Source organism: Pimephales promelas, chromosome 4 (genome assembly GCF_988280905.1).
Source record: "Pimephales promelas chromosome 4, fPimPro1.hap1.1, whole genome shotgun sequence".
Taxonomy (NCBI): Eukaryota; Metazoa; Chordata; class Actinopteri; order Cypriniformes; family Leuciscidae; genus Pimephales; species Pimephales promelas.
In genome coordinates, this window is record NC_142772.1 from 40089870 (window position 1) to 40114644 (window position 24775).

At 35.4% G+C, this 24775-nt stretch overlaps 1 protein-coding gene across 3 annotated transcripts in view; it reads right to left on the reverse strand.

Annotated features, from left to right (window-relative positions):
* The window catches only part of unc13ba (unc-13 homolog Ba (C. elegans)), a 103244-nt gene that overhangs the window by 4118 nt on the left and 74351 nt on the right, over positions 1-24775 (reverse strand). For 2 of the 3 annotated variants that reach the window (XM_089130512.1, XM_089130511.1), the window contains 21 exons: positions 23954-24043; positions 23410-23550; positions 22494-22681; positions 22329-22414; positions 20671-20797; positions 20313-20409; positions 19119-19262; positions 18380-18457; positions 18153-18230; positions 8574-8600; positions 8394-8432; positions 6028-6048; positions 5835-5861; positions 4794-4882; positions 3306-3452; positions 2938-3061; positions 1736-1780; positions 1581-1652; positions 1110-1257; positions 922-978; positions 239-331 (listed from right to left, as the gene is read on the reverse strand). In XM_089130512.1, coding sequence (XP_088986638.1) covers positions 239-331; positions 922-978; positions 1110-1257; positions 1581-1652; positions 1736-1780; positions 2938-3061; positions 3306-3452; positions 4794-4882; positions 5835-5861; positions 6028-6048; positions 8394-8432; positions 8574-8600; positions 18153-18230; positions 18380-18457; positions 19119-19262; positions 20313-20409; positions 20671-20797; positions 22329-22414; positions 22494-22681; positions 23410-23550; positions 23954-24043 — 1918 coding nt within the window. The remainder of the gene's footprint in view (positions 1-238; positions 332-921; positions 979-1109; positions 1258-1580; positions 1653-1735; positions 1781-2937; positions 3062-3305; positions 3453-4793; positions 4883-5834; positions 5862-6027; positions 6049-8393; positions 8433-8573; positions 8601-18152; positions 18231-18379; positions 18458-19118; positions 19263-20312; positions 20410-20670; positions 20798-22328; positions 22415-22493; positions 22682-23409; positions 23551-23953; positions 24044-24775) is intronic. The other variant, XM_039659959.2, reaches the window with a different exon arrangement.

A 24775-nucleotide genomic window follows, 5' to 3' on the forward strand; every position in this document is an offset into this window, starting at 1 on the left:
CTGACTACCATAGTATGTATTTTTTCCTACTATGATAGTCAATTGGGGAATGAGATCTGTTTGATTAAAACATTCTTCCAAATATCTTCCTTTGTGTACAGCAGAACAAATAAACACATAGAGGTTTGGAACAACATGAGGGTGAGTAAATACTGACAGAATTTTCATTTTTGGGTGAACCAACCCTTTAAATGCACAGATTAGACAATGTATCTCTTCTTTCCTGTAGTGCTCTCACCTCTGACACAGAGTTTCTGCTCAGTGTTTCCAGCTGGAGGCGACAAATCCAACTGAATTACTGACTCCCCTATCGGCCGCTCAACCCCGGAGCCTGTCAATCAAACCGCTTCATTTCACAAATACTGTACATTCATCATGGTGCTTATCATTACAATCAGATATATGCACACACACACACACAAAAAAAATCTTCACAAAAAAAAAATTTCACTTTGTAATGATTGTGATTACAAATTATAGAATTATATGAAATGGATTTAAAAAAATTAAGTAAAATATGCTATAAAAAAATTATACTGTAAAACCAAGCTGAAAGTATTTTACTCTAGTCATAGCTAGATAGTGAAGCATTATCAAATAAGCCAAAATCTTTATTAACCAAATATGTAATGAGTAGGGGATTTGTTGCAAGAGAAATGCATTTTCTTTTAAACTTCTAAAAAATGTATAAAGTATATAATATAAATATTGCATCAAGTTTTGAAAAAAGAAAAGAATAATTAAGCAACACAACTGTTGCAGCAAATCCACATATTACATTGATTTCTGAAGGATCATTTAAACTGAAGACTGGATTCATGGCTGCTGAAGATTCGGCTTTGAAATAACTAACATTTATAAAACTAAATAAAAAATATGCTAAAATAGAAATATTTTTTAATCCAGAAATTTTGGGCCCACCTCGGTCAGGTCGAACATTCTCTTTAGGGGTGATCCTGATGCCCATTCCATTTTGAACTGCGAGAAGAAATGTTTAATTAAAAAAAATGCAAGTCAAATCATTTATTCAGATTGTGTGACCATGTGCAAAGGCTGATAAAAGTCAGCCACTGAACATGTGTCCATATGTATGTATGTATGTATCTCACCCTGAGCATGTTGTGTTGTCACAAACGTCTTGATAAGAGCATCTGTGGTCTGTGTATATAGGGAGAGAGCGTAACGCAGCGATGACAGCTCAGGGCTCTTCTCCAGATATGCTTTTTTTAAACCATTCCCACCAGCATGGAAGAACAGCTACCCAGCAGCAAGTTTGAACAGAGAGAGAGAAAATTAGCATGAATTTCCTATTGAAAAAGGTGCTACAGGGAGGAACTTGTTTTGTCTGACCAGCTTAGTACGTGTGAAATGTCATGCCTGTGGTGAGCAGCTTTCTCATATTGTTTCTCGAATTCTCTCACCTACCCACACACACACTTTCATTACACACCAGTTGGAAGAACTCAAACCCCGGTGCAGTGCACAACATGTCGACTTGCTGTGACAGTTCTGTTTTTAAGCAGAAAGCCAATACTTTAATGTGTTGTAACTCAGCGGGTGTGCCATTTCCACCAACACACCTTGATTGCGTCCAGCGCTGCCTCCATGATCAAACATTGCCTTGGAGACAAGCTCTTTGGCTCCACCCCTCCCTATAATGAGAGGGAAACATTAGCCACACACACTTTCTTAGGCTATAGATTTTATGTTTTACCCATGTACTTATAGTTAATACCTTTAGTTTGGACAGTTCCTTAGCAGCAGTAAGAAGTTGAGCTCCCTATAGTAAAAACAAAACCCAGAATATCTTAAACATCTGCCTGCCAGTATTGACTGAAAAATATTGTGTGTGTTAACTATAGGGACAGCATTAAGGTCATGATGTCTGTACCAGTACAAGTTCAAGATGCAATCACAATTTAAAAATAGTTTTAATTTAACCCTAAAACCGTATTCTGGACAAATGTGGGCAAAATAGTTTTGATTTATTTTTTAAAAATACTTCCCTTGATCTGAGCGGTACAAGACTTGGCTACTTTTCCTAAGTTTGCCTGCTGAACACACACCATTTTTTTTTGGACTTAATTCTACAATGTTAAGTGGGTGAAAAAACCCTCCTTAATCTTGTATTTGGGTCAAAAATGGGCACCCAAAAAAAAATTAATGGGAAAAACTGTAATTTAGAGCGTTCTAAAATTAGCCAAAATAAGACACCAGGTGAGAGCAAAGTCACTTCATCTTTAGGTTTTAGCTCTGAGAACTTATTGGAATTATATTTTAATGTAGTTAAAAAGAAACATGAAAATAAGCATAATTTACATAGAAAATATGGTATTTTTTGAAGTAAATAAATTCAAAAATACTCCCAAAATAAAAAAAAAACACCATAAATGGATAGACAAAACATGATCAAAGACAGTGATATAACATTTATAATAAATAAAAATTAGGATCACACCTGAGTCCTCTGTGCCCATATTTGTCCACAATTACAAAGTAAATACGGTTTGAGGGTTAAAAAAACCCCGAAAAAATTGCTGTCTAAAAATCCGACCACGATACCACTTAAAATGGTCATCATGAAATAATGAAATTAAATTTTACAAATGCAAAATGCTTCAAATAAAATAAAACAAACAAAACATTTTCACTTTGAGGGAAAGCCATGCAATTTTTGTTATAACAATCACCAATGTCACTTTCGATTGCTACTGTACTCACTGCTATCCTTAGATTGTATACCGACACTGACATTAATAATGAAAAAACACTGATAATGACTGCTTTGTGCCAGTAAAGTAACACATATAGTGTTGTGAGAGCTGGAACAATTCTCAGTGCATCACTGTATATTTCATCGGCAAGGAAAAATGAACAGTTTAGGTTTTGGTGTCTAACACTAAACATCATGTGTACATGTCCTGTAAAATAACTCACTATACTGTCGCTGCTCTGAGGTAACACAATCGTTTTCTCCATGGAGATCAGAACATTTCTCCAGAGGTCCTTTAGCACACGCTTCAACACGGTCTTCTCGCATGTGTCTGCAAAGATGCTGAGGCTGCAACACACATCGCACACAGACATGGCATGTATGTGTTACATTCAGGGAATTTCCTGGGGAATTTATGAGATACAGTACAAAGACATTCAACTCATGACAGGTTATTATTCCACTTTCCTCTGCTCTTGTTCAGGAAACCAAGTGTGCAAATAAATAGGCACACATAATGTGGAAAAATGACAAGTGATCTGAAGCGGAATTGATCTAAAATGTAACTGAAGGGGAGTTGAGCTGAACTGACTTTGTGTCGAGGAACTCCATAAGCGGCCGCAGTGCGTTGTCTGCGTCAGCCTCCACAGTGTTACGAGTGTTCTGATTCAGAGGGCCTTTAATCTGGTACAGGATCTCCGCCATCTGACGCATACATACGTTTATACGAGCCTGGAAACTATACATACAGAGAGAGTGAGAGGGAGAAAGAAATTGTAAAGGAATAAAGACTGAGGATTCAAATTAGGCCAAAAACAAGATGACACCATTTCCAAAATAGATTATTCTGTAACACTTTTTTTATAAAGTCTGTTTATATTACGTTCAATTATATAGCAATTATATAGCTAAAATAATAATATAAAATCAAAAATAAAATAGTATAATAGCATTTACCAACATGCATAAATGTAATATACACTCCAGGGCAAACAAATGGCCCAAAACAAAGAATGTCTTTTATTCAAATCACTGGTCAGGAAATTAGCAAGAATTGCACAAATATTGTAGATAAAGTAACTTTATCTCTATCACAGAATAGCCTTCCCCAACTTGCTGACAGATTTTAACAGGAAGAGTCGTCAATGTTGTTCCACTTAATGTTACTGGCTTCAAACAGTTCACGAGTAGTTGTCAAATGTCTCCCGATTCGTTTGAGTTTAATGTGAGACCAAATATTCACTATAGGGTTCAAATCTGGTCTCATACCAGGCCAAATCATGAGCCTGATGGATTTGCTCTTGTCTTTGCAGTTTGGGCAGGAGCATTGACTTGTTGAAAAATATATAAATACCTTAGATAACAACTTTTCCTTTGTGGGAAGCAAGCCATTCTGCAATATTCTGAACTCCAAAGCATTAAATGACTTTTCACAGTGAAGTAGCTCATCAATACCAGCTGCTAAAAAGGCTTCCCACACAATGACACTCTTCCTCCATGATTCACTAGGGTAGAGATGCATTTATCATTATATATTTCTTAGATGCTTTCTTTGGAAGACACGGCTCTAGAGCATCGCCATGCAACTCGTATTTCATTGTGATTCATCACTCCACACACACAACTTCCAATATTCTTCCAAATATTTAATTCTGTCTTTTTGGAATTTGTGTGCCTTTATTAAATAGGACAGATCATATATATATATATATATATATATATATATATATATATATACATAGCGGAGTCTTTAAAATTTTTCCTGAGACAAAGCAATGGCTTTTTAAGTAATGCATTTGCTTAAATTTTGCTAATTTCCTGACCAATAGTTTGTGGTTAAGGCAACTAAAAGCTTAGTGTTTAACCATTTTGGGTTTGGTCCATTTTTCCAGGAGTGTACAAAACATAGATTGCTTAAAATGCAAAACACATTAAAAAAAATGCAAAGCAACAAAAACAAAAAAGTAACCTACTTTCTGAAGAAGCAACTATGACAAAGGTGACATTTCTAATCAGAACACTCAGAAATACTGTAATAATGACATTCAGATGAAACTCAGGCACAGAAAATTAAGTTTACCTCTTTACAAACATGGCACTCAGGTTATCCACAACAGAATTAAGCTTCCCTTGCAGGTCATTGAGGATATCTGCAGCCTCTGTGTCGAGCTGTTGAGAGAGTAACACGTATACACACACACATACACAAAAAAGTGTCAGTTTGATAGAAAATATGGCACTTAAACTAGGCAGAGGCGAGGAGAGGATGTAGGGAAAAATCCCCATGTCTGTTTGTCATGGTTCTGCAAACACATCATGTAGGTGAAATTGGATACGTTCTCTATTAAACCCCCTTTTCAACGGTAAGAAAAATCTTCAGCAATATATCTAGTCAGTTCCAACAACATCTTAATTAAAGCAGGACTAAAGCATAGAAAGACAAAGAGTGCAGGAGTTACTTTTTCATTCCCCTAATGAAAAACAGTAACTATTGTTTATTCAGTTTAATGGTGCTGAAGAAAGACAATTAAAACATCTCACACTCAATATCGACAGTGGTTCTGGCAATCAGGGTGGTAAAAATGAGAAAACTTTCTCAAGTAAGTCTTATTTGTTCTTTGTCTTCTAGTCTATGGCTATTAAAACCTGAAAGCATCAATAAAAGCTTTAAAATATGGCACATTAGCATCTTTATCTACACAAGAAAGTGGCGCCAAAAGGTATTTGGACACTTTAATCACAATATATGAATAGAAGTATCAAACAAAGAGGTATTATATTAAAGAAAGAGCAAAAGTAGAATTTTCAAGCAAAAATGTTTACAGAAATATCTTGGTGTTAATAGTATAAAATAACAAATATACTTTTATTTGGGCACTTTCTGGTTGTAAAATTGTGTTGTTACATTTTTAATTGTGGCTCAAGTGAACAAATACATCTGGACTTGCACAAGGGCCAATGAATGCACCGAATTGATCATAAATGCATGCATGTCTGTTTGCACAATGCTATCATCACAGTGATAGGGAAAGTCTCTGGAGGAGGGAAGAGATAGCCAGGCTTCTAACAAAACAACATGACACTGTCTGATTCACACACACACCCATGATGATTATCGCACCTTTTTTGTGTCGACTGTTGCCTCTTTCTACCGAGAGACAGAGTTAAAATAACACAGGAAAACAAAAGAAAAGGCAAAGAGAGAAAAATGATACAGCTGAGCAAATTCTCAATGGCAAAAATGCTTCTGAATGTTAGTATTGAGATATATGAAGGAATGTTTAAGTTTGAACTTAAAGAGAAATATCACACACCTTGTTTCCCTCAAATTTGGGCTGAAGAATAAAAAAAAAGGAAAAAAACATTCAGTCAAACTCAAATTCCAACAGCATCTGAATATCTGATAGTTTTGAAGTCTAATCTATTCGCTGTTCAAGGCCACATTCACACAGTCAGTGTTTGGGAATGACAGCTGGATTTCCTCAGCACAGTGGACACAAAGTTTAACAAACGACGGGAGTCCAAAAGCGACTGGATCTAAAACCTCCATATGACAGCTCATATGACCATCTCTGAGAGTTAGCGAAATCACACGTGAAAAAAATGATTACGTGAGTTTCAGTGGCTAATGTATTGTGTGATGTGTAGGAAGTGACGGACAACTAGTTTCTTAGTAAGGTTATGGTTTGTGAATCCAGCTGTGAGTCCAGAAAACACGGTGTCAGATCAGGATGAAAAATTGAGCAAAAATAAAAAGGCTTTATCTGAATATGCATTCATCCCTACTATACTATCGTTCAAAAGTTTGGGGTCAGTATGCTTTGCAGAGATTTTTTAAAAGTATCTAAAAGTTTTTAAAATATTTTTAAATGGAATTTACTTGTGATGGCAAAGCTGAATTTTCCAGTAGCACCTCATTGCAGTACATGAGATCCAGGGGGCGGAGTTGGATCTAGATCTAAGGGGCGGAGATGGGTATGATTAGAGGTGGGGTTAGGGATCAGGGGGCGGAGATAGGTAGGATTAGGGGTGGGGTTAGGGATCAGGGGGCGGAAATGTGTAGGATTAGGGGTGGGGTTAGGGATCAGGGGGCGGAAAAGTGTAGGATTAGGGGTGGGGTTAGGGATCAGGGGTGGAGATGTGTAGGTTTAGGGGTGGGGTTAGGGGTCAGGGGGCAGAGATATGTAGGATTAGGGGTGGGGTTAGGGATCAGGGGGCGGAGATGTGTAGGATTAGGGGTGGGGTTAAGGATCAGGGGCGGAGATGTGTAGGTTTAGGGGTGGGGTTAGGGATCAGGGGCGGAGATGTGTAGGTTTAGGGGTGGGGTTAGGAGTCAGGGGGCGGAGATATGTAGGATTAGGGGTGGGGTTAAGGATCAGGGGCGGAGATGTATAGGATTAGGGTGGGGTTAAGGATCAGGGGGCAGAGATGTGTAGGCTTAGGGGTGGGGTTAGGGATCAGGGGGCGGAGATGGGTAGGATTAAGTATATGTAATAGGTATTAGGATTTCGCGTTCTGCAGTGAGGACCTTCTCGAATTTCTCACATCACTATTTCAGTCTTCAGTGTCACATGATCCTTCAGAAATTATTATAATTTTTATTATAAAATGATTTTTATTTGAATAGGTCAACTTAATGAATCCTTGCCCGTATAAAGGTCTTAATTACTACTACTTCCAATAAATAAATAAATAAATTATATACAGTATATATATATATATATATATATATATGCATGCATGTATATTATATATAAATACAAATTATATATAATGTCGATTCTTCCAGTCTAACTGGGTGATTTTGACTAGTCATGGGTCAGTCATGAATGTTTTATTTATTTTGAAAGATGTTTTTCATTTTAAATGACTCTGGACTATTTTGTTCATTTTATCATAATTGTGCATTTTCTAAATCCTTTCAATCATGAATGCATGACTTTGCTCCAAATATGTATCGGGGTGAATAAATCCTTTGTTTCCTGTAAAAAGCCTATATATCTGTCACATAAAAGATAATAGAAAGACTCCGACCAAAAGACACAGAAAGGGAGGTGAGCTAATACTTTTTATATAATTAGTCTTTGTTTGCATTTTAATGATTTGCAAATTCAAAATATGACCAAAGATTAAATATGTGGATGAATTTGGCTATTGGAAATATAATGTTAATTGATCTCAAATTCACATAGCTAATGTCGGCCTAAAATAAGTAGCAAAGTTGAACAGAATTCAGTCACAATTCTGGCGACACGAGACTACCTTAAACTAGCCATAAAAATACATGGATTTTCCTAATGAGTATTCTAGACTTCGGCTCAACAATAACGCTCTAAGACAACAGAAACAAGTTTAATAAGCATCTGTTACTGCGTTAACCAAAACAATGATCATTTATTCACTGACAACAGCTAAATCATATTGTTTGCCTGAGGCACATCATTATTTAAGCTTTGAATTATGGGTAATTGTTTCACATCAGGGCACAAGAATCCTATTCCACCTAAAAACAAGACTGACAATGAGGTACTGAAGCCCTAGGGACAAGATTACAGCTAAAAAACACATTTCTCTCCTTCCCATCAGAGTTCACACACACTTGAGCCTCACACTAATGAGACATGGTTTTAGAAAGTACCACACACACACACACACACACTCACAAACATCAGCTTATTACCTCGGCTCCATCACCCACCTCTGTGGTAGTGTTATCATCCTTGAGACAGAGAAAAAAATTACATTCAATATCACACAGAGTCCTGTTGATCCAGAGACTATGAGGCAATGCTACCACAGACAAACACAGAGAGAAAGAGAGTTTGTGTATGTGTGTGTGTGTGTGTGTGCGCGCCCAAACCTCCTTCTCTTTGTCCTTCTTTTCCCCCTGATGCCAGAACATGGAAACAAACATATAATGACTCACAAAAACATTGAAATACACATACAACAAAGGAACTATAAGCATATATATAGGTCAACTATGATGGACCAAAGATGGTCCTCTTAAGAACAGTATGTTTTTAGCACTAAATCTTAATATATTTAGAGATGACTTTAGCATGTATAGAATGATGATGCATTACTAATATAATAATGGAAATAAATGCAAACATTTGCTAATTAGGTTGAAAAAAAGGTACAAAAGCTGTCACTGGGGCTGTACCTTTTCAAAAGGTACACTTTTGAACCCAAAGGCCGCATATTGGTACCTTAGTGGTACATACTAGCACCTAAAATGTACATATTAGCACATGAAATGTACATATTAGCACCTAAAATCTACATAAACACGTAAATGTACATATTAGTACCTAAAATGGACATATTAAATCATGAAATTGACATATTAGCACCTAAAATGGACATATTATCTCCTACAATGAACATATTAGCACCTAAATGTACATATTAGGACCTAAAATGAACATATTAGCTCCTGAAATGGACATATTAGCTCCTGAAATGGACATATTAGCACCCTCAGTACAGCCCCAGTGACAGCTTTTGTACCTTTTTTTCTGAGAGTGTAGCACACCATTATCATTAAGATGATCCCCTAACTGAGCCAAGAAGCTAAGTGTCTTAAATATCTCTGATATTTTTTTATGACTAGGTAAAAACATACATATCATGCTCTCTACTCCCCCCCCCCCCAAAATAAAATAAAATAAATAAATAAATAAAATTATAATATAATAAATATTATATTGTGATAGCTGTTATCTATTTTAAAGTAATTTATTCCTGTAATGGCTGTAAAGCTGAATTTTCTGCAGCCATCACTTCATTCTTAAGTGTCACATGATCCTTAAATCTCATTCGAAAATGTTGTTTTGGTGCTCAAGAAACATTTTGTAGTTTGATCGATTATTGCTGTCACTTCAGAGTACTTCTGCTCATCCCTAGGGCTGTGACCACCATAGACATTCAGGTGATACACATATACACAAACTTTAAGTTAAGTACAGAACAACCCAAAATACTGTAAGTGCACGCACCTTTTCTTTCTTCGCAAGAGACTGCAGAAAGTAAGAATGAATAAAGAGCCAATAAGAACAAAACCAAACCAAGAAAAACTTTAAAAGATTTGAAAAATCTAAATACACACATACTGTAGATGAACTCAAACACAATATCTTCCGCATACAGAACTGAAGGGAAGGAAAGAAGGATCTAGATACATAATTCTACTGGGTAATAAGAGAAAGTTGAAGAAACTGGCTTCCTAAATATTTGATTCATCTGCACGAAGCATCCGATGCGACGACACGGACTGCTGCACTACGACGGTCATACATCAAACTAAAGCATTTAGCTCACATAAACCCACCTTCTGCCTGTCAAGCTGTACAGATAAAAGGAGAGATGGTGAAAACAACAGTCAATAACAGATGGATGAATGGAAGGGGGTGAGGGTGACAGAGAGAAGAAAGCTGAATTTCTGAACAGGATCAGCCGAATGCTCAAGGGGCTGTTCAAATAGGACGTGTTCGTGAATTAAAAACAGCTAGATGGAGCGGAATTGAAAAATCGGCCTAATCACAGCAAACCAGAATGCAAAACCGCTGTGTGACATTATGACAATAGCAGCAATTAAGATATTTGATGTTTCATTTAAAGAAACTAACTAACAAAACGTCAAAATGCCCACCATATTGGGACAGGAAGAGATGGTTTTTATCGTCCCAACTGGTTAGGACAATTGGGCCCTGCACTGCATTTTTGGTGTCAGTAAGATTTTGTTTTTGAAAAATGTTCACCAAGGCTGCATTTATTTGATCAAAATACAATAAAATAGTAACATTGTGAAATATTAATTAATATTAATAATACATTTTTTTTTCTATTTTATATACACATTAAAAAAAAAAAAAATATATATATATATATATATATATATATATATATATATAAATCATTGGCAAAATCATTTTAAATATGATGATATGGAGCTAAAGAAACATTATTATTATAATTATCAATGTTGAAAATATTTTTATAATATTTTTTAAATATTTCTTTTTTTCAGGATTCTTTGATGAATAGAAATTTCAAATGAACAGCATTTATTTGAAAACTTTCGTAACATTAAAAATGTCAATTCAAAAAATCAATTTAATGCTTCCTTGCTGAATAAATGTATTGATTTCTTAATAAAACAAATAAACGTACTGAACCCAAACTTTTGTATGGTAATGTATGTTAATAAAACAAACATATTAAAGTTCTGATTGCGTGTAAGATAAATTATTTTTTAATCAAATGGATATTAAATGGGGTGGTGATGGCGCAGTGGGTAAGACACATGCCTTTGGTGTGAGAGACCCGGGTTCAAATCCACTGTAAGACACCAAAGTGTCTCTGAGCAAGACACTAGTTGCTCCAGAGGTGTGCAACCTCTGACATATATAGCAATTCTAAGTCACTTTGGATAAAAGCATCAGCTAAATGTTCGCTATCTTGGTGGGGACATAATGGTTTTATAAAGTACAAACTGTACTTTCTATCCCCTTGCACTAACCCTATCTCTAAAACAACCCATCACAGAAAACTTTCTGCATTTTTACATTAAAAAAAAAAAAAAAAAAAAAAAAAAAACATTCTGTATGATTTAAAAGCTTGTTTCCTCATAGGATCACAATTTGGGTCACTGTGCATTCTGTGTGCATTCAGGTTGAAGTCCCCACCGGGATAGAAAGAAACACACACACAAGTGCCTAACCCAAACCTTTACCCTTAACCTAATAATAACTGTATCCCTATTCCAAGCATTAACCTTAAAGGGGTCTCAGAAAGTGAGGATAGGGCAAAACGTCAACACTTTACTCACTTTGTCCTCACTGATGGTATAAAACGAACGCAAACTGGTCCATACAAAGATAATTGCACAAGTACACACACACACACACACACACACACAAACCATTCCAATCAAAAAGTTAATTTCTAAAGAATATGACCATGAACACTGTCTGAGAGACTATCAACACCTGACTCATGTAAACTCAAGGACAGAGGAAGATATCTCATCAAAGCATCATCTCTAAAATGCAGAATTAATTGAAAATTGTCAGTGCATGTCTGACTTATAAAATAACACAATCCACACAGCAAAACACAGACACATTACTGTAGGTGTGGACACTAGAAGAATGTCTGCTAAACCTTAAAACTGCTGCTGTTGTATTTCACTTCTTTGGAGTGACATGTGACACCACAGTACTGAAACACAACTAATCTTTAGTTAACTAAATATTATTATTGACCAATTTTTATATACAATGCTGAAGGGAGGATAGGAAACAATGGGAATCAAAAATAGTCGAGGTATACAAGGCACAGACCAACTGGGTTTCAAAACACAATACAGCCACTAGTCAAATGGGTTCACAATCTTTCTTTACAAAACCAACCTTATTCTCCTTCTCTTTGTTGTCAATCTACAGAAAAAATAAATCATAGATTTTCACATTACAATCCAGTGCGCCACCAATTAGAAACACCAACCTACTCAAAAATGTGCCTTGATTTGAGTCTTTAAACCCCCAAAACACTTACAACAACTTAATATTAAATACACAGATAAACAAATGAAAAATATAAAATGTTCATTATTTTGTGGAGTCTGCCATTTTATGACTGGATTCACTAAGGGAAATATGTAAATCAGATAAATTGTAATTGACGAAGCTGCTTAGACATACACTCTAATGTTTTCTTGGTTGATATTAATATTTTGTGTTTTGACCGGGACCTTAGTACTTCTTGAAAGAACCTTGAAATGCGGGAAACAAAAAAAAAAAAAAAGACACCAATTTCTGTAAATAAGGTGCAACGTAAACCCTAATTTACACAAAAAGGAAGTGTGTTTGTGCCGAAAAGACTGAAGATGACTTAAACAGGACACAGACAGCAGATCGTGTCTGCTTTAACTGGATTGCGGGTGGTTAGTGAGTAAGACGCAGGAGCTTGTGCTGAAATACAGTGTGCAAAAGTGTCACAACTGTTCAGTGAATTCAGCCCTGGAGTATAGGATTTTAGAGTATTTGATTTATTCCAGATCTTTTATAGTGTAACTCTTCAGTATGTGGAGTTGTGTTTTAATTGGACTGTATTATGTAATGATGCCGTTAACCCAGCTGCAATCATTAACATCACAGCTGGAGCCTAGAACACAAACTCCACAGGACACATCACACACCTCCAATTAAAATATAGCATTTGTATCTAATCTAATCTAATCAATATTTTTAACCATAACTCTATTTACTGTATGAACAGAGAACCAACATCTTTTATTCCTCACTAATGCTCTTTACAGAGTCACTGCTCTTTGTGGGATACAGGAATCAATTAAGGCACAGATCCTTTTAAAGCTTTAGCGCTACATTAAATTATCTGGTTGCAATTAATAGGTCAATTAAGCTTTAATGTGAATGACAGAGTGTGACTGCAATCTAAAGACCCATTTGGTCTTTTTTTAATCCCTCTGTTAAGTCTTTTATCTGGCTGCATCCAAAATTGCATACTTCCCCACTAGCTAGTTGGTGAAAAACAGTATGTGACAAAATAAGTATGTCCAAATTCATAGTATTCATAAAAGACAGAGTAAAAAGTACCCGGATGACCTTCTTCCGGCAAGATTCTGCAGTGTGCATATGATGGACACTTCTCTAACCCATAAGGTCACGCGAGAGGATTTGTGAATGGCAGTGAAGCGGCGCAACCGACGCTGGTAGGTCACATGTCAATGACAACATGGCAACTCTAGTACATCCGAACTACATTCATACTACATGGAACATACTTTTTTTTTTTAATCGGTCGCAATGTAAATACTTGCTTCTAAAAAGTACCTACTCAAGAGAGTATACAATCTGCCCTTGCATTTCACAAAAACAAGACATGAATGAAATGTGTAAATGAAAACCTGATAGATAACTATAAATCAGCACAACTTTTGATTTTAGTGCATCTTCTAAAAAGTTCTCTAAACGTACCTCTGATCCTTCTGAATCCGAAATTCCAGACTGATAGGAAATAAGTGGATACAACAGAATGCAGACAAAAACATAAATAAACTAAACAATTAAACAAAGATACACATAAAAATAAAATGACAAGAACATATGGCAATTAAATGCAGCTGCAATTACACTACAGTTAAATGTTTGGGGTCAGTACGATTCGTTTTTTTATTTTTTAAAGAAACTATAATACTTTTATTCAGCAAGGATGTATTAAATTGGTCAAAAATCACAGTAATTGTGAAACAAGAATTTTACAAGGTTACAATTTTTTTTTTAAATTTTAAATAAATGCTGTTCTGAAAAATGCATCATGGTTTAAATATTGAGCAGCACTACTGTTTCAACATTTACAATAATAAAAATGTTACTTGTGCACCAAACCAGCAAATTAAAATGATTTCTGAAGAATCATGTGACTGAAGATTGGCGTAAATAAAATAAATAAATAGAAAAAGCTTAACAATATTTCACAATCTTACTGTTTTTACTGTATTTTGACCAAATAAATATACCCTTGGTGAAAATAAAAAAAATCTTTAAAAACAAAACAAAAATTACAAACCTTAACTTTTGACAGATAGTGCAACACTCTGTACTGTAAACAACTTGCTAGTAGGCATATAATATACGGTAATTGCTGCATTGCATCAGTCACTTTGTCACTGCATGTTACTGTCAGCTATTAATAATGATTCACATGTTTGATAAACAGCTTCATAAGGAAGCGCATCAGGTGAGACTAATGCCTGTTTCTCACCTTAGCATCTGATTCATCCGACTAGTAATGAAAAATAAAGAACAAGATGAGTAATAGTGAAAACAAAGAACAAAACATAAAAAGGTGATAGGTAGTAGCAGAAGAATTTTACTGACTCTTTGATTCACACAAAATCTTGCAAAACACCCCCCCCCCCCACACACACACTTATAGCATCACACACTCCTCTACCAATGTTAAGTGTACAGACCTCATTGCCTTCATCATCAGTGATGGCCTGAGCAAAGGGAGACCAAAAGAAACAGAATTTTGTTTTTGTGTCACCCAGCTTTCAACAAATACGCTCAAAAAAGACCACGTTAGCATTTGTATACACACACACACACACACACACACAGTTATTGCCTAACTGTAAGAAAGAAATTATAGTTTACAAGGCCAAAATATTATTAAATGCGGCCAAGCACCAAATGAGAGCATCGCAATGAAAACATGAGTAACAAAATCATGATAAATGGTTCTTTAAAAGCAACACATTTTAATGTCTAAGGGAAAGAAATATTAGTAACACTTTACAATAGGGTCTCTTTGTTAAAATTAGTTAATTCATTAAAGGATTAGATGAAAATTGTCATTTCCTTACACTCATGTCGTTCCAAACAGTAAATACATTGACATTAGATAAGATTAATAAATGTTGTAGAAGAATTAGTCATTGTTAGGTTATGTTAACTAATTTACAGCATTTAACTAAATGTTAACATAGGAAACCTTATTGTAAAGTGACCGGAATATTTATGGGCCAATATAGGTAACTGGAAGTTAATTTGGGACCCTATCCCTATCTCTCGACACACCTCCTCATCGTCCTCAGGCTCCTCCTCATTCTCCAGCTGGGAGCAAAAGGAAATATCAAAGTTAGTGTTTCAGGGGTTTTATACTAAGAGAACAACACTACGGAAGACTGAACCATATGGGCAGCACTAAGGTGCAACAACAAGGGCACTGCAACCTAGTGAAAAGGTCTAAATACAACACATAGAAAGGTACAAAATCACACAGAGGATTAGGGTTGGTTCATCTTAAAAATATATCTATTGACCTACCCTCTCTTCCTCAGCAGTAAACTACACACACACACACAAACAAACAAAAAATGGTTAGCTCAGCTAGGATACGCATTCACCACACACACACAAAATGCATCCAAAAACAGACTGACATCAAAAATGACTCTTAAGCAGATGATTCAACAGAATCTTCAAAAAGGTGTGTAACATATGAATGATAATAAACATTCAATTCATTGCTCACCACAAACAAATCAAGTGCAAAATGCCAGAAGTCCATCTTCATCAAACCAAAAATCCATTTTCATAGACTCAAAAAAGCAAACAAAAGCTCACTCTGATGTTAGCATGTTGTTGCTAAACAAACTCCTCAAACCTCTAAGGACAATAAAAATACCCGCAAATACAGGATAAATGAAAGCTGCAAGCAGCATTTAGCGGGGTTCAAGCATTTAAGGCCTTTAAGCACATAAGCATTAAAGACATTAAGTTTTATTTAGCAAGCATTTGACATAATAGATGGAAAAGACCATTTACAGCCAATACAGGCAATTTACCATAGAAAATATATGGTTTTCAAAGCTTTTTGACAGTTAAAGCGCCACCTATGGTCCATTCTCCGTGAAACCTTGCATGCTTCTTCAGCATGTTATGACACATATGCTCATACATTTTGGTAGTTCTGAGTTTTCTTGATTTATAGGCTTTTGATAGTATTTTACCAAGCCCATTTTCTAAATGACCATTACAGCCACCCAAATGCAAAAGTTCGACTTTTCCCCGACAATTATTGATCTAGAGAGTCCACAGAATTGTACTAGACTGGTCTGGTTCCGGGCGAAAAACCAGGGTTCACAAAAGTAGACAAAATTCGACATAGCGGAAATATTTGCTGCCTAAATATACATTTTGTCTGTCTTGAGCCAAGCATCACAGTGGTGTCCTTGATTCTAAGTCAAGCGGTACAGGAGTTATGAGCAATTTAGTTCTTTTGGTTGCTGTAGTGCCACCTATGGGCCAATCGGGGTCATACTCATAATTAGATCTACCATTTGACCAAGTTTCGAGTCTCTAGCACTTGCGGTTTGGTCTGCACGATCAGATTTACAAATCGTTACAATTACAATAGGGTTTCAGCACTTCATGCATGAACCCCTAATAAGAGCATTCTGGAACAACCTTATCCATTAACTCTCTCCATCCATTGACTAGTTCTCGCCATTTATGAGAAAACGCTTCATAAATGAGTTATCAGTGTTATACAGTAGGGGGCATTATTAAGCCTCTCCTGAATGAGCATACAGTCTCTCTAGAATCAAAACACAGGCAAAGAAGTAGTAGAAACGAGTGATCTCATATGTGAGCAGATGCATATAAGAATTATGCAATGATAAACAATAAAACAGCATTTCAAAGTGGCCTAATGTTACTAAATGAAATGTCGACCCAGGAAGTGCTACAGGTATGTGAAAGCTTAGTTATTTTACTCCATGTGTGTTTTGATCTAAATCTGATCCAGATGTAGTCTGACAAAAATGCAATTTGCTCATCTTTTTGCTTTTTTTTATGAAACTTACCCACATTCAAGTGTTGATAAAAAAAGAATGCATGGCTAGGATTTTGTTTAAAAACAGAGGGTCTGTTCTATCTTTGGACATATTGCATGCTCAGATATGCATTCAGCAAAATATTCTGGGGGCCATTGCATTTTTGTGAAAATTACCAAAAAAAAAAAAAAAAAAAAAAAAAACCCACTGGTGACTAAAGAGTAAGGGATACTTGTGACACTACCATTCAACTTTAGGGTCTTAGTTTGGGGTCAGTAAGACAGTATTATTATTTTTTTTAAGATATTACTACTTTAATTCAGAAAGGATGCATTAAATTGATCAAATGTGACAGTAAATACATTTATAAAGTTACAAAAGTTTCTATTTCTATTCTGTTCTATCAATTCAACAAAGAATCCTAAAAAAGTATCAGTTTCCACAAAAATATTAGGCAAAACACAACCTTTTTTAACATAGATAATATGCATTAAATAATAATAATCAGATGATTTTAGAGTACCATATAAGCATGTTAGAACGATCTCAGAAGGATCAAGTGACACTGAGACTGGAGTAATCTTAGCTATCACAGTAATAAAAATGACATTCTAAAATATATTAAAATGGAAAATTATCATTTTAAAATGAAATATGGTTGTTTTTATTGTATTTTTGATCAAACAAGTTTTGGGGAGCATAAAAGACTTCTTTCAAAAACATCTTATCGATCCCAAACTTTTGAATAGTAGTGTACATTATAATGCAACATACTTTTGTTCTAAAAAATTAAATAAAAAAAGCACCATTCTATTGGTGCTATTGCTTCTCTCTCACACTGTGTATATATATAATATAAATATCATCAATTTAAAAATACCATAGACCCACCACAGTACTTTATGAAAAGTGTTGCATCTGTAGCAAGTCTATGAAAAAAAAAGCATAAAAATGTTGCCAAGGTGACAGTTCACTAAATATTGCAACATAGTTAACCGTAACTTCCATTACTCCTCATCTCCTATTATTATTGGCCCTGTCAGTAGCTGTTATCACTTCATATTTCCTCACCTGTTTGGCCCCCATAGACTCAAACATTTTCTCCAACATCACACGTATCTGTTGAACGTTATTCATCAACACACACGGCTGCGGGAGATGCAGGAGGGAGTGAACACAAACATAGAGTAAAAAAAACAAGACAAAATTTAGATCTAATTGGACTCTTAACCACACAACATTTTAGCTACAAATATAGTGTTTGACAAGTCTTAACACTTTTATTTGTCAGCACTCACCGTCTTTTCTTTCTCACAAAAGGATGGGAAGCTCTTGGTTAGAATAGCACAATACTGCAGGAGCACTTTGGTTATAGTCTGACAGTGAAAGGGGGAAAAAAAATTAAAATAAAAAACAGATATTACACCTAAACATTATGTAGAGTAAATGAACTACACCTCATACTGAGCTGGTAATCTGGAATGGCAGATAAATTAACTTTGTTGTTGAAAACTAATGATTTTTTCATGGGCAGATCCATTAAGCTGCTGTTTTGTTCCCTGAAATAGACCTCAATATGCTGATTACTGAAAAAGTGACATCAAAAATACCATAATTATGACCATGTCAGACAATTACATTTAGTATTTAGTCATGTCCTCTCTAAAATCTAATAAAATGTAAATACATCTAAGCTCCAACAAAAATTGTGTGGGCTTCAACAAAGATGTCTCTGCATCAGACGTCTATGTTAAATATTAGGGGTGTAACAATATATCGTGGCACAATATATCGCAATACAAAAATGCAAAAATACGTATCGTGGACAGTGACAATATGTATCGTGGATAGTTCCCCCAAAATAAAAATTATTGTGTGAGAAAAAAAATTAAAGTTTTCAGAGATTTAGTGTAAGTACTACTACACCCCTATTAAATATGACTCAAACAGATGATAATGGTCTAAAGACCCCTCATATTTTTTTGCTTCCCTTTTACATCTAGCGTCTTTCTGACATTCTCTGCTCCTGTTTTTCACCTTGGCAAAGCGTCGGTTGTACTGGGCGACCACTGCAGGATCAGGACAATCTAGTTTCTTGATGATCTCAAAGCTTTGGTTGAGCTGAGTGAAGATGTCCACGACTGAACAGGAGAACAACGCATGCTCAGATGTCTGCTGGAACTGTGGAAAAGCAAAGAGAGGATCTTTTGAAGATGAAAGTGCCTACTTCTTTAATGTGTCTACTCACAAGGCCCAAACCTGGACATACATACACAACAGAAGTTTTTTTTTTTCTAAAAGTCATGAGAAGTCTATGCATTTTAAAGCAGCATTTTATGTATCCTAAATAAACAGAAAGAAACATAATTTTCTTAACTTTACAATACTTGACAAAATTACATTTTGATTGGAAATGATGAAAACATATTCTGTTTAAAAGATATATTAATCTTGATTTTTCTTTTTCCTTCACAGATATCATATTTCAAAATTGATCTTAGACATGCTCTTCTTTTAAAAAGTTTCCCCTAAGTTAACAATTACTTTGAGTAAAAAAATAAAGAAATAAAGATTAGGGCAAAATGGTGTAGTGTGGTGGAAATGACACCCCTGTAGGTAAATAAAAAAATAATAATAATAATTGTACTCATCAAGGATGCATTAAATTGATAAATTGTGACAGTAAAAAAAAACATCTATAATGTTAAAAATAGATTTTTTTTTCAAATAAATGCTGTTTTTTAAACTTTATTCATCAAGGAACAATAAAAATATGCATCACACTTTTCACAAAAATATTAAGCAACAAAGTTTTTAACACTGATAATTAGAAGAAATGTTTCTTGAGCAACAAATCAGCATATTACACTGATTTCTGAAGAATCATGTGACACTGAAGACTGGAGTAATGATGCCGAAAACTCTGCTTTGCCATCACAGGAATAAATTAAACAAAAAAACATTTTCAAACGTAAATAAAAAAAAAAAATAGAAAACATCCTGCATCCTTGGTGAGTATAAATTCTTTCAAAAACATGTTTATATATGTATATACATAAAAAATTCCTTCGGAAAGTAGCATTCATTTTAATAAAATTCAACACTCTTACAGGTAGTAGACAGCAGGCAGCAATTTTATTTGACAAACCATGTTTTATATCCTAGACCAACAACCAAGAAGCAATTTATAAGAGAGAAAACCACACAGAAAAGTTAGTTACTGAACCATACCCCCTCTCTTTTATCCCTCTCAAGGGCTCCATGCATAAACTCCATCGACACTTCCTCATTCTCAGCCAGCCACTGGAGAACATATGGCAGAAACCACCTACACATGGGAAATGAAGGAAGAAAAATAGAGAAACAGGAGGAGGAATGAAGCAAAAGGGCAGTAAAGCAGCAAATAGTCAAGAACGTATAAAAGTATTCAGGCCAGACATGCAGTCCATTTGGGACAGTACAGTAGGTGATGACAGAGTGTAAGTAAGAAAATACAACTAGAATAAACTGCAGATTATTTGAAGGAAAAAAAAAGAGAAAACTTTAGCCAAAGATGCTCTGAAAGAGAATTAGAAGCAGCGTGACTCACGATGGGTACTCTGGGACAGAGTCAGAGAAGGCAGGCAGGTCACGGATGTATTCATTGTAGAGCCATTTGACTTTGAAATGCAGATTCATGTAGTCCGCACTTTTACACAACCTCAGCTTCTCATGCTCTGGGGAGACAACAAGCATGAGTCGACAGATTTCATTTCATTTTACAGTGTCACGAATTTCCTTCGGTTTCAACATATTAATTCTCCGCTAAGCTATTAACTAAGAATGAACTGCTGTTTCATCCCAGTCTCAAACTGTACTCACTCACAGAGGCTAACGCTAAGAAGATGCACTTCACACACATACACTCCAAATGAAATGTTCGAAGTCAGTAAGATTAAAAAAAAAAAAAAAAAAAATCGTTTTATTCAGCATCAGCAAGGATGCATTAAATAAAAAAAAAATGAATCAACATTTTTTTATTTTACAAAAAATTAAGTCAATTTCAAATTTCTGAACGGTTATTTTAAATTGATATTTAAATACTTATATTTAAATAATTTTAAATACTATTTTGCAATATTACCATTTTTACAGTATTTTCGATTAAATAAATGCAGTCTTGATGAGCAGAAGAGATGTTCAAAACCACAAAAAAATATTACCGACCCCGAACTTTTGAACAGCAGTGTACACGTGGACACACACACGCTCACAGCGACTTAACCGTATGTCTTACCAGCGTAAAAATCAAGTTTGCGAATATGAAATGTGGCAGGAGCTAAACATGAGAAAAGAAGGCAGGAGAGATGAGAGAGAAGAAGAACAATTGAGAAAGAAAGTAAAAAGATGCAGGTGTGCAATAAAAGGGTGGTTTCAAAAGAAAAGGAGGCTGGGATTCAAAAGGAAAAGATGATTTTTTCAGTGAGGTGTCTAACTCCTGTTTACTAGTACTCGAAAGATCTAAAACCAAACTGGGGGTTCTATTCTCTAACTCTGCTGTAGCAATGAGAGAGTGAGGACTTGAAACCAAAAACAGTGTTATAAACCTTTAAAGGGGTCTTATCAACAAAAACAGGATTTGCATCGCTGCTTTGAAATAAAAACCCCGCAATGCAAAGCTCACAGCTTGTCACAATGAGCACATTAACATAACACTGAATATTTGTATTATTATTCAGAACCCAGCACCCAATCGTGTTGACAAAAGGAGGAAGTAGGGTCGATACTATACATAATCACCCAAACTGTGTCAAAGTCATAGAAGCTCTTATTAAAGTATTTGGTAGTGCCAACAATATTGAAATCGCAGCTCATTTGCATGCAAATTCACATTACCTGGTTAATTCAAAGGGTCAACAAACTGGTAGAAAATGTTAATGTGAACTAAACATAATAGACGGGTAATATGGTAAAAAAAACATGTTACAAAAGTGTAGATTATAGCCTCTTAGCATGTAACAGAGTGATGTGATTATCTTGTATCTATATCCAGACATGTAAGACCAAGTTCACACTCTCATGACTCCTTATAATCTTTCACCTTTACCATTCTTCCAATGATCGTGGATGATATGTTTAAGAACTGAAGACAAATAAAAAGGAGAGATTTGGATGTTAGGAGGGTAAACCCAAAGTTCACACAGACACACTTTAAGGGCATACACACTTCCCAGTGTGTCTTAATAAATAGTGTATATTTCTTCATACCTTCTAGTGCATACTTCATGTCCTGTGCGAAGAGACTCCATATGACCTCAGCACTGACTTTCCCTACATTTAGCTCCTGAGGAAACCTGCACAGGACACACCAGGTTAAACATATCAGCTTATGTGTTTGTGTGTGATATCATGTGTATCTGTGCAGTCACTGACTGATTTATGATCGGACTGTAGGAGTTCCTGTCCTCCTCTATGATGGAAACTATCAAGGTGATGAGTTTGGGCCAGAAGTCCAAATTCTGAATGCTTGGTCCTGGCTCTTCTACAGCAGCAGTTTCTTCCTCCTCCTTCGTATCTTCCTCTTCTTCACCCTCTTCTGTCTCTTTCCTTTCTTTTGGTTTCTGTTAAATAGAATAATAGCATGATGGATACAATGATAGACAGACAAATAGAGAGAAAGACCAAAAGATAGAAAGACACACAGACTGACAGAATGATAGATACAGAAGAAGGATAGATAGAATGAAAGAATGAAAGATGGACAGACAGAATGGCAAAGATAGACAACACATACAGTCAGATTAACAGACAGAAGGCCAGATAGAATGAAAGAGTGACAGACAGAAAGATAGACAGAACAACAGAAAGTCAGAACAACAGACAGGACAGATAAATCGAAGGACAAATAAAATGACAGAATGATAGATAGAACAATAGACATAGAAATAGAGACAGAACGATAGACAGAATGACAGACAGACCAACAAATATAGAAAGAATGGATGGTGTCAGACCAACAAAATGACAAACAGAATGATAAACAGAATGACATTCAGACAGACAACAACAAAACTACATGATAGACAGAACCATCTAGACAGACAGACAGACAGATAGATATATAGACAGATAGACAGACAGATAGATAGATAGATAGATAGATAGATAGATAGATAGATAGATAGATAGATAGATAGATAGATAGATAGATAGATAGATCCATGAGAAATTCAACCTCTGATAATGACATAATCTAATCTGCAAACATACCGTCAAACACAAGTGTAAGCGTTCCCATCTGTGTGTATACAAACACACACCTGCACATGACGTGAATGTGTTTACTCACAGGTTCCACGGCCGTCTGAAACTGTCTGTTGTACAGCTCTTGGCAGTTGTTAAAGATGTACTCATATGTGGAGTTGAGGCATGCTTTCACACAGTCCCTAACCACATGGGCCGCACGCGGGGGAGACTGCAGTTCCAGAACCTGGACACAGGGGGCAGCAGAGAAGACAAACGCATGTCTGAATGTCTATATATAACAATGTAACTCCCGCTAACAAGTGCCATGCTGTCAAATCAATAGTGACTAATCTCGCTAATGAAAGCCCGCACAAAGGCCTCTCTTACAGGACAAAGAAATCAATCTTCATCTAAAACCTTCTATTATCCTTTTCTACTGTATGAACTCAGGCAAACAGAAATGATTGAGAGTTTATTCAAGGCTGAACGAAACACAATTGAATTATTCATCTCTATAGGATCTGTCACTCAATATATGCATTACAAATAAGACCCACATCCCTGTAACTCTCAAATACAGTATTAACAACAAAAAGAGCAATTTAGCATGCCATTCCTTGATAAGATTTAAAGGTACGTTATCATACCTTCAATCTGAAGAATGTAATGCTAGTCAATAAATCCACAGTGGATTTGAGATCTGCTAGACGTGGTTTACTGCTGGCTGGGAAATTATTCTGGAGATGAAAGGGACAGAAAGAACATCACAGGAAGCTTGAGTGAGAAGCTCAATATAACCTTGGAAAGGTAGTAACTTAACAATCATGAACAATGCATCACATAACATATACACAGAGGTTATTGATCAAGTCTGTATATCATTATAAAGGGTATACATGCCAACCACTCTCAAAACCAGTTGAAACATAATAAGACCAAGACTACATGTGATCAGCTGCATCTTAGACTCCACTTCGTTATTCTAAAATACATGAGATTTATTACAGGGTCACAATAAAAATATATAGTACACATAAAAATATATTTTAGCAACCATTGATTTAATTAGATTGTCATTTATGTCGATAAAGCAATAATAGAGGAAATGATTAGCACCATTTTCTGTAGTACATTAGAAATTGTTGTACCAATTAGATTAAAAAAGGTTAGAGAGAAAATAAAACAAACGTAAATGGAGCGTAAATGGAAACAAATTATTTTAGAGGTATTTAGAATCGCGTGGAAAGACAGTATGTCACGTTTTAAAAAGGCTCTAAAAGCAGCCAGGGCTGAGCATCTCCGCAAACTAATAGAAAATAACCAAAATAATCCAAGATTTTTATTTAACACCGTGGCTAGACTAACAAATAAACAGACATCACCTGCATGAAACGGCATCATAGCACAGAAACAGCGCTAATTAAAATGATTTTCTTTTAGCTTCTTACCAAGGCTGTATCTCAATATTA